Here is an 11,674-nt window from a genome sequence, read left to right as displayed (position 1 = left end):
CAGCTTTAATGTTATGAACGTGAATAATAATTTTTAATTAGCACAAGAAGGTACACGAGACTGATGTGACACTATTGATATGTAATATTATGTTATCTGTGCTATTGATATACATGGAAATAATTATGAAGCCAAAATCGACATACTGATACGACCTATATGTATGTACTGTAACGTAAGTGGATAAAGTAAACGATAATCGTCTTCTACACAGTATCATGTACATCACGTTATCATGCGTTACCAATACGTTATTTCAATGTAGGTATAAATAAATTTACTGTAAAGTTTCATTATAATCCGTTTAATAGTTTTTGCGTGAAACAGTAATAAATATTCATCATCATTCATTATAATCACAAACTTTTGCATTTATAATATTAGTAAGATTTTACTCAATATGGTTATAATAAAAAAAAATTACAGTATATTTAAATCCTGCTTTAAATTAAATATTGCATATTGGCATTAACCGTCTTATAATATGACTAATGCTAGGTATTTTACCACTTTGTGTATTTTTAAATTATTTTGGTATCTATCCATACTAAATTACTAAAGACATAGATAGAGAAATAGTCTTTGTCTATGCTGTGTGAAACGAAACATCTTATCTGTGACGTAAACGCCTACTGTACTGACATGACGCCAAGTAGCGAACGCCGAACTCTGAAGTGAGCGGCCAATTAATTTTCTTATGTTGGCATATCGTTACAATGCTTTTTCCATTTTAATGAAATAAATGTCTGTTTTAGTGTGTTTTATATGTAATCGTATTATATTTTATTAAAATGGATTGGCAATTAACTTGTAGAGTTTGTCTAGAAACTGGTGACATGGTTTCCCTTTTTGATTGGGATGAAAATAATGAACAACTGGGCGACAAATACACCTACTGTTGCGGTATCGAGGTATGGAAAAATTACCACCAAAATGGTTGCGATGGCCACCCTATAATTTTTACTACATAAATGTTGCTATATTGTTTTATTTGCAGTATTTTTGTGATTTTTTACTGACATCCCAGAATTTCCAAGTTTTAAAATTTTTTACCAATATTGATTGCATTTGTCCAATTTCAGGTGAAAAAAAATGATTCTTTACCAACGCTCATATGTCTAAATTGTGTAGATCGGCTTACTTTTGCGTATCAATTCAAACAACAATGTCTCGCTTCAAACGACACTTTAAAAGAATGCTTAGAAGAGTTTGTAAAGAGTTCCGAAGCAGTTTCTGCAGCCAACACTTCAAAAGGTACATAATGTTAACCGATTTGATTTTTATACAATAGTGCTAATATTTTGGCACTGTATAGAATAGAAGAAAATACCGTAATTACAAAAAGACAATTGAGATATACCTCATCTCAATAATCTCTCTCATATAAAGAAAAAACGTATTTATAAGTAGATGTACTTTATTTTATACACAGAACCATGCCACCAAGCCAGTGTGTTCACATACCTACCATAGTACAGGATTTGATACAAAGCACAAGAGTATATGTATATACTCATGTTATTGATATTGACACCATAATCCAGTAAACAGCCTGTGCTCAACGATATAGGACAACCAATAAATAATGAAATTTGTGGGAGTAATGTTTTACTCCCACAAATTTAATTATTTATTGGTTTTGTTACTGGAGCAAATTTTATATGAAGTTGTATGAGTTGAATAGAGACCTAGCTGTCTTCATTTTAACTGGACACTTTTTATCCAATACCACTGATCATTAGTTCATAAGAGTATAATGTGTGTTACCTATATTAAAAAGATAGGATTGGGCACACAAAATTACTGTATTAAATTATTATAAAATTAAATTAAACTTTATTAATATTCTGTTTCAGTCACAGAGACAGAGACAATAACTATAAAGCAAGAGAATGGATTGCTTTTGCAGTATGAACTCCCAGTGGAACATGACCCTCAGGTGCAGTGGACAAGAACTCTTACTAAAACTCCCAGCAGTGCTGTGGTGACAAAAGCACCTGGTCCAAAAAAGAGGGGTCGCCCTAGGAAATACCCCAATGAACAGGGACAAATTGGTATATCTTTTTATAAATATCTGATAAAACTAGAATTTTCTTACTTGTTTAAGCTTTTTTTAATCCTTTCCAAAACCAAACCTATTTTAATGATTATTTTTGCACTTGGTACTATTTTATTTTTATGTATCAAAATTTGTACCTATTAAACAGTTTTTATGTTATGGTACACATTTTCATTAAATTTGAGAATTATTGTTAATTTAATTTATTGATTCTTGTTGTACCCTGCAGTGTTCTGTCTAATTTAGGATATTGTCTACCTGTATATAAAAATACATCTAATTGTACTCCACCATTTGTGTATGATTGAGTAACAAATATGTAAACATTTACATATTTATGCAATTATTATATAAGAAAGATCTAACTCATTATAAAATTAAAGAAGAAAAGAATACCTCAATATTATCTGATTAATCTGATTACGAATTTTTAATGATTAAAATACCCATTTATGATTTGTTAACATTACACATATTTTGTTGCAGATGTATCCCCATACCAACGAAAAAAACCAATGCCATCACTTAAGGAGCCTGACTCTTTGGCAACATTACTGGCATCTGGCTCCCTGGATATGAAAGAGGAACCTCTTGATGATGATGATGATGAACCTTTTGGGGCTGATGGTAAATTATGTTGTAAATTAGATTTTGATTAAATTTCTTTATGAACTAAGTGAAAAAATCCTTATAGACATATGTATATTTACGAATTATTCTTATTTTTTACTAACATATGTCAATGTCTGTGCACAACTTCATATGTCTATGCTCTGTAATTTTGCCTGTGTTAATTACTAGTCAATAAAAAAATAGTATTTCTTGTGGTAAGTATGTTACCAATTTTTGAAGACGGCAATAATATTCATCCCTTTTATCCTTATGGATAAAATTTTGAAAATTATTAAGTGTCATGTATAATTTCAATTTCTTATATTAAACAGTTTCAGCTATGTTTATCACTTAGACATTCAACTTTCCCATTTGTAGTTGTATAAAGATAAGATAAATTTTAGTAGTAGGTTAATAATAATACAATGTATATTTAAAGTATTTCAAATGTTATAGGTTTCGATGTAGATGACAATGATCCTGAATATGATCCAGCAGAGACTGCAGAGACTGCAGACTCGGATAAGGAAATTCCAACAGAGGTAGATATTATATTAGTTTTCATATTTTATGATTATAGTAGTATTTTCATTTTATATTATTATATAATAAATGAAATATACATAGAAGAAACAATTTGAACCGAACCCCACCTTACTGTTTGTGGTTACTGTCACATTTATATAAAGTGCATTGGTAATGTAATATCCACATTATAATGTGATTCCCATTATAGCACTCATACATTGCCATTCCAAAATGCTAAGATGTTGTAGTTCATATCTGGTAATTTCTCTACCTTATTTCGTCTTTCAAGCGAAACACTGCTTATAAAATAAACTGCTTGGCAGCTGAAGTAGGCAAGACTGAGGTACACACGCCGATTCTTTCTTTAACATTGATGACTTAATCTTAATTATTCATTATTATTTTTCGAGGGTTATTCCATCCTTATGATGTATTTTAGACCATTATCTACTTTTTGTACAGTCCCATCCGCGTAAGAAACGTGGCCGACCACGGAAACCACACTTAGAGAAGAAATCTAAGAAGAATGAGGAGGATGGCGAGGATGTATTGCTAAAGGAGACCATAATGGCTTACTCAGAACCAATTCCTGATCATATACTTAATCCGAAACCAAAGAAGAAGTATAGTGGTTCCAAGAAAAAATATCACTATGAAAAGACGTAAGTTGTCCTAATAAATGTCTAAAATTAATAATGATATGTGCTAAAATTATATACCTAAATGTAAAATGTTTGCATGTAGGACATAAGCTCATTAGTTAAAGTGATATAAATATCATGTCCTAGAAGCCGGGATAATAGGATATTGTTAAATAAAATAAATAAATAACTGTATTGTTAGAATGGGCCATTATAAATTGTTATTTGTTCTTTTTAGACTTTTTAGTAAACAATAGAAAGTATGAATCCTGGCCTAATAATCGACTCTGAATTCCATCCAAAGTGGTATGCGGCACACTCCACTTTGTGTCAATTAAATTTCTGAATGGCTTCTTGGCGAATAAATAACAAATATATCGTCGATTAAATAGACAAATGACATTTTTCAAAATTAGACGCTGTAATTGACTCCTTTTATATAAGTCAATTAAATTAACCACGCTGTCTTTATCATTATCTAAATACTTTTAAAATGAAATATAAAAGGTAAATTTAAAACTTTAAAGGAAACAATAATTTAAATAAATAAAAAAAAAACTTTAAATGCTTGTCTTTTAAATATGTACAATTTCAATACTGCCATTTTTCTATTTAAACAACGATATGTCAAAATCAAGAAATATCTGACAGACGGCGTGGTAGGGGACGACAGTTCGCTCCCTCTGCCATGTTAGAGTTGAGTATACCCTTACTGGGTGTACTGACCTTAATGTGGGCATGTCAAGTGTTGCGTACATCACGACACTTGACATTGCTTCTATCTGTACCACGTCTTGTATAATGGTTGTGATGGTATGTTTTTGTTGTAGTCAAGAAAAAACTTTGGTATTTTTATTTTAATCTTTATATTTCTAGGCATGTGTGCGAGACCTGTGGTTCCTCATTCACGTCAAATGCATCATTGCAGGCGCATATACGGCGGCATTTAGGCATCAAGCCATTTGTATGCAGGTAACTAATGTTTCAAATAACCCATACAGTTGTGTTTATAACTTTCTTTGACTATATCTAACCTGACATGGCGGTGCGTATATTTTGAATCAGTACGATAAACAATAATCTTTGACTTACAAGGCTTAAAATCATACTGTTGTGTTATGGTGCAACAGCACGTCGCACAATGAAAATAGATTTAAAAAACATTTATCTATATATATATTTATCGAGAAATCGTTGTTCGTTGTTCATTCTTATGTGTGCAGTAGTGATCGAAACATTGGTGGATTAGCTTTACTATTTATTCTAGGCCGTATATTCTCCTATATTCATGGTGATATGTTTATAGCCGCCCGACACTTACAAATTTATGTTAAACAGTCTTGTTATCATACAGTATAAAAATATATATTTTGCTGATTCTACCCAGTAAAGATTCGTATTAGTATTCTGAATATTTGGTATAATTATAAATTATTTAATATTGGTATTAAAATGTATATTGTAGATAAAAAAAAGACCTATAAACATGGACTGTGTGAAAAAGGATATGGCTATAAAGTAAGTGTATACTAAGATTGCTAACATATTACGCCGACCGGTAAATGCTCAATTGAGGGCTATATTATATTTTAAATAATATATTGGATAAATTATTCAGCTCCATGTTAATACTTGAGACATGGGTGCGGGTGTGTTTGTGTAGTCCTACACAATCGTTTGCCATAGCCTTCTGTTATATTTATCAAATTGCCGCGGACACCACCTGCGCCCATTACAGACCATCGTTCCCGCACACGCTGTTTTTTTTTAATTTATTGTTCTGGATTATATAGTCTCCAAAGTTATCTCTCTCCGAGGGCGTCCTTATCAAGAATTGTATTGTGGTGATGTACTGTCAAATTCTGTGGTTATTAATGAATATTATGAATGAATTTATTTCTAAATCTATTACTATAAACAACAATGGTATAGATCTGACTTATAGAATATATACATATGTGTATGTATAATGTTTATAATGTAATGCATGCATATAATTGCAATATTTATAATGACAAAAATTTTTCAAAAAATATTTATTCTATCTCTAAATGTGAATCTAAATAATTATTTTTTATATATTAAAACCACGAAATGACAGTATATCGTTCATAGAAATTATGCAATTCATAGCAAAATATTAAAACCTGAAAATGTTGTGATTATCACTATGTATTAAACACACCCGCACCCACGAAAATCCTTTAGTCTGATCAGATAACCAAGATAGGTATCCATAGCAATAGACGTGCATATTATTTATGGTGTCTACGCTATATGCTGAAAACTACAATATATAAGTTTTTGTGCTGACTAAGATAAGGTCCTGTATTATTGTGAAAAGAATGGTGAAAAATGACGGAATGCTGAACTCTGCTTTCTCTCATACGTCGTAGTGTATAGATTTATTGATTATTACATTATTAAACACATATGTAATTTTTAAGCTTGGCACTTATCAATTAAGCGGACTTTGTCCAACTGAATGACCTCGAATAATACTCTATAGAGTAAAATATCATAATGATTTAATAGTAATTGTATGTTATATAAGTGACTAGAACTTTTTATTTATGATACAGCTTCCCTAAACCTGGCAATGTATCTTAAATCTGTATTACTTGTCAAAATTCAAACAAATACTTATTTGAATTAATGATAAATTGCCGTCAAACCACTAAAATTTGAATATTATATTTTATTTATTATTCAGCAAATAACAATATAATTCATTTAATGGTAAATAGGCTTTTGGAAAATCAATTATAATGAATACAAGATAGTTTGGTTGGTACCTACATCCGAGTCTGATGTAATCTCTAGATTACATCAGACTCGGAAAAGCACTATGGTCGTCAAGTATGTCAATAGTGCTTTTACGACTTTCATAGGTATTTATGAGACTGTTTAATTAATTTGATACCATCATTACAAAGTAGTAACCGTCGCCTGTAGCAAAACAGGAGAGCACTCCATGGATATCACAATACACGTTATGACACTTAGGGCAAGACCTTTGGTCTTTAAAACTTCTCTTAACCCAAGGGTCCTGGCTTAAGTGTCACGAGTCACTTTGTTTAATTTGCTTTAAAAATTGAAATGTTACGTAGATGTTGCTAGGCTGTGGTAAGCGTGATCTTAGTGAGCAATTATGTCCAGCGTTTGCGGGTACGCGTGCGTTCTGAACATGGAGTTGCGGCGGCACATGATGCGCCACACGGGCCAGCGGCCCTACAAGTGCCGCGTGTGCGACCGCCGCTTCGGGGACTTTGGCAGCCGTCAGAAGCACGAGAGGCGAGTTCCGTTAATCGCGGGACGGATCGCTCATGTGTTAATGGGATTTTACATGTTTGCAAGCTGCATTCGAATTAAATGTTAGAATATATTGATTCTATTTATAATTTGCGTGAATTATCTGTAAATGATTTTTTTATTGATGAGGTTTTTATTTGCATAGGTATAGTTTGGTACCAATAAACCCCTAGGAAGATTAAATAATCGCTTTCCACGAGTCATGATAGAATCCTATCTTAGGGGAAACTGTACAGACTGTAGAGTAACTGTAGAGACATAATAAACATAGATGTTTATTATGTCTCAGCATGAAAATTTAGTTATATTTTTTTCCTATACATTAGGCCGTGGGTACATATAATGAATTATAGGTAGATTCCAGAATGATTGAATCTGTAAAATGTTTTTTCTATTAACCTTTGTATTTTTATTAACAAAGACTATCGGGCTTAATTGTGAATCTTGAGCAACTGCTTATGGCACGATAACATAAATTTATTTAAAGCATTAAACAGCGAGAGCATTATGAATAATGTTTACCATTACTTGTGTTATCTGAACAACATCACAGGTATGTTCCATGATTCATAGATTCAGTGTCTTGTAGAAGAGAGGAATGGTTTAAATAAAGTATAAGTATACAAAAAGTATAAATGTAAAAATAATTTTATTGTGATTCGTGTACAGATTTAATTCTGACTATTCTTTAAACACTTCCTTGGTCAAAATGATTCCATTTACAGATAACATTTGCGCATTAGGATTTTTACCATTATTTTCAATAATAGTTAAGTATATAAAATCCAATGTAAGCTCCCTTGCACACTGAACGATCTGGACCGATGTTTATTATTCAAAACAGCGCTTGCCCATTCGCAACAACGAATCGTTTGGGTCTCAAGAGGCATATGATAAGACACTCAGGACAGAAGCCGCTCAAGTGTCGTCACTGCGATAGGCGGTTCGTCGAGCATGGAGACAGACAGAAACATGAAAGGTGACTGTAGTAGCAATTAGCTAATTAGTCTTAATTTAATTGAATAGACCAGTTCATCGGCAGACTGTTGAACAGTGTGAAGCAAAGGTGGTAAGATGTATATTTTTAATAACTGTCCATTCGGTCGTGATCCATCTCCATCAGCGAAAATATCTGTAAATTTTGAAGTCTGTTTTCGAAGATTTCTTAATGATAATATAATCAATGAAGTAAATCCGCTCAAAACTATAAAAAAAAAATTCACATTTATACAAATGTTTTTTATATTAATTGATGTATATTTTTTACAATTTACTAAAATTGTTACCTGTTTATACTGAACGGTTTAGTATGTTATATCAATTTTCTAGAATCATGGCTTTGATCCTCACACCATATTAATATTTGTTTTCGTAAGTATGTATGGTTATATTGACCTGGCTATTTTTCATACCAAACTCATACACACATGTAGGTAGTTCTTTTCAGTACAATTAAATAATGTCTTTAATACAAGTAATGTTGTCTACAAATTCTCAATATTTTGGGATACGTGACAATATTTTTTAGGTTCTGGGAATAAAAGATATATAAATATTTACAAAACATTAATGGTTGGATATCTGTGAACACAGGTTACACATGGGTCTGCGGCCGTACCAGTGCAGCGTCTGTGGCAAGTCGTTCACCTATTCATACGTACTGGCGAACCACATGCTCACGCACACGGGCGAGAAGAAATACTCGTGAGTATATACATACTAGCTGTGCCCGCGGTTTCATCTGCATTAAATTTCAATAAAAAATATAGTCTAAGTGTTATTCTGATGCACAAGCTATATTCCTGTAAAGTTTCATCAAAATCCGTTCAATAGTTTTTGCATGAAAGAGTAACAAGAATCCATATATTATAGACTTTGTTTCTCGCGTTTATAATATTAATAAGATATCTCAAATATGTCACTATAACATTATTAACTACTTTAATTTATATTCTGTACATGTCAAAGCGTTACATTCGGAATGGATAGACGGGATATTTAGTGCACTGGTTGGTTGAATGTACTTAAGATGTAGTCTTCTGTGCTATATCTCAGACTTAACTATTTCAGCCTTGGCGGCTGAAACACCTTGTTTTGTTAGCTGTTTTGGTCGTAGGGTGCTATTAGGCAGTGAAACTATAGACTAAAAACATGAAATTTTAGTTTCTGATATTACAACGCATGGGTGTCATACGATAACGTGATGTCCGTAGTGCTGTTTGTCATGTTTGCAATTGCATAAAAAAGTCATGTAGTACAGAAAAGGTGAGAAATTCAAACATTTGTAATGTACCCATGCGAAGTCGGTGCAGTTTGCCAGTATATATATGTTTGTTTCTATGTTTCTTTCTCAAGTATCTAAGTTTGAGACGAGTGGATGTAAAATAATAAAAGTATTTTTTTTTACCAGCTGCGGTCCATGCAACAAGAAGTTCACAAAGGCCCACCATCTTAAATATCATAACAAAGTCCACCATAAAGAACTCTACCTTCAGCAGCAGCTGGAGGCTGAAGCCAAGAAATTACGCCAGCAGATGAACGTCACCGGCCTCTCCGGGGTCCAGATCGTTGATGGCACGTTGCAGATTTTATCAAATACGGCTGAAGGTATCTTAATTTTTCATGTTTTATTTAATCCTAGTTTTGTTTTTTTTTATAATACGATAGTGGCAAGCAAGCATTTAGCCCTCTGATGGTAAATGGTTAACTGTCCGAGACTTCATTTTATACTATGTAAAGATGCGTAATACTTGTATATTCCTGATGATCAGTGATTTTAATTTTTTGTAATGTTCTGTTTAGAAGGTGACCAAGAAACACAGATGCAAGTAGTTGAAGAGCAAGAAGAAATTGAGGACTCTGAAGAGAAGGAAACAGATCGAGCAGTCGCTGGCATGCAAGCGGTAAGTTCATCTGGTCATGTGTGACTTTTAAAAGACCTTAGACTGTGTATTTTGCGAAACTAGTAATCTGTCCCGCCTTGGCACGTACATATGAACTAAATTAACCTGTTGGTGGAAGAAAACCTTTCAGTACTTTTTAAGATTATCGCGAACATAGCGACAGACTCAGCGTGGGGTCTGGTAAGTAAAAAATGCGAAATAATGTAGTGTAATCCGAATATGTGATCTAGAAAAAACCTACAACAAACATTAATACAAATGTTTGTACTGTGTTAGAATCTATCTTGTGAACATTGGAAGTAAACTGGCGAGCTACAGCGCTGTACCATCGAGTCCGTCGACATGGGGCATAACTCTAGGTAAAGTAAAGCGAGGCATAACTATAGTCCATCAGGCCCTATGTAAATGACAGATTAACCATAATAATTAATAAATCTGTGACTATTATTTAATTTGTTCCAGGTAGTATTAGATGCTGAATTTTGTGTTGAAGAAGAAGAGGACCCTAAAATAGAGTAATTAATTAAAATGAGACTGGCATATAGTATGAGCTTGTTTTTAACTCGATCTGTTGAAAGTACTTAGTGATTATGTATATAAGAATACATTTGATGTATTAATGTTTATATAATAATTTGTAGGTTATTGTGGCAAATAAAATTGCAAACGTTTAATGTTACTAGTTATTATTATTAAGGAAGACAGATGATACATCCCGATGGATGCACCATTGTTATAATAACGTAAACAGTTGATATCTGATTTAATGATAACAGACGGGTGGCAAATAAAACATGTTCAATATAATTCTAAATTAATAAATATACTCTTACAATCTGAAAAATGTAATTTAAAAGAATATTTAAATAAAATATATATGTATTGTAGTAAATTACGCAGATTTATATTTTAACGGCTATTACAAACCAATAATTTTCTCTCCACAATATTATTCGTACATTTAAATAAAACTATTATATGTTGTAGAGAATTTTTGTACACTATGGTTAAAACTTTCTAATTAATATCCATTTAATGAAAAGAAAAAAAAACTATTTACTTTTTTACGTATACAAAATGGCGATAATTTCGCTAAGTTTTACAGGAACTTCTCTAATTAAAACGGCTAAACATGATTCTAAAATCATGGGCAAAATTTGTGCAGTAATGCAAAGCGCCCTGGATCGCCTCTTCGATTGCCGAATCCATATGAGTGTGTGTATTTGGTTTTAGGAAAGTTAGAGAGCCGTTTTAAATTCTTATTTCTCCTTTATGAGGAAGTAGATATAACGAACTTGTACATAAGTATGGAAAAACTTAAGAAGAATAACTAATTCCTAGTTCTTAGGCAATAATGAACCTGGCATGGTCAACCTTGTTAATTTAACTCTAAAAGCTGTATTTACACTATGAAGATACTGACGCAATAGTAATTTTATTGTATAAATGTGGTTTGTAGTAAATATGATGATATTTAATGTTAATAACTTACTTATAATTACAATAAAACTATAAATCATGGATGTAAAATGGGTTTTATTTAAGAAATGGATAATTTTACCTTTATTTTTTTACTTCTTTAGACTACTTTATGTAGCTAACGCGAACATGTGATTTTT

The 11,674-nt window shown here is 32.1% G+C and overlaps 1 protein-coding gene across 3 annotated transcripts; it reads left to right on the top strand.

Moving 5' to 3' along the window:
• The first annotated feature begins 653 nt into the window (after positions 1-653).
• LOC131843743 (GDNF-inducible zinc finger protein 1-like) lies at positions 654-11,573 on the top strand. Of its 3 annotated transcripts, none has more exons than XM_059192472.1 (12): positions 654-911; positions 1,083-1,254; positions 1,857-2,054; positions 2,546-2,686; positions 3,128-3,213; positions 3,662-3,861; positions 4,717-4,812; positions 7,997-8,131; positions 8,746-8,856; positions 9,563-9,759; positions 9,955-10,055; positions 10,518-11,573. In XM_059192472.1, the coding sequence occupies exons 1-12, from the start codon at positions 792-794 to the stop codon at positions 10,572-10,574; spliced, it is 1,614 nt and encodes a 537-aa protein (XP_059048455.1). In that variant the 5' UTR covers positions 654-791; the 3' UTR covers positions 10,575-11,573. The 3 variants fall into 3 exon arrangements, with proteins under 3 accessions (XP_059048455.1, XP_059048456.1, XP_059048454.1); XM_059192473.1 differs by lacking the exon at positions 7,997-8,131 and adding an exon at positions 7,000-7,134 and having other exon boundaries at positions 10,522-11,573; XM_059192471.1 differs by lacking the exon at positions 7,997-8,131 and adding an exon at positions 7,000-7,134 and having other exon boundaries at positions 655-911.
• The last annotated feature ends 101 nt before the right edge of the window (positions 11,574-11,674 follow it).

Source organism: Achroia grisella, unplaced genomic scaffold, assembly GCF_030625045.1.
Source record: "Achroia grisella isolate CSIRO2021 unplaced genomic scaffold, CSIRO_AGI_Agris_v1 utg3288, whole genome shotgun sequence".
Lineage (NCBI taxonomy): Eukaryota > Metazoa > Arthropoda > Insecta > Lepidoptera > Pyralidae > Achroia > Achroia grisella.
This window is presented reverse-complemented; position numbering and strand designations above follow the sequence as displayed.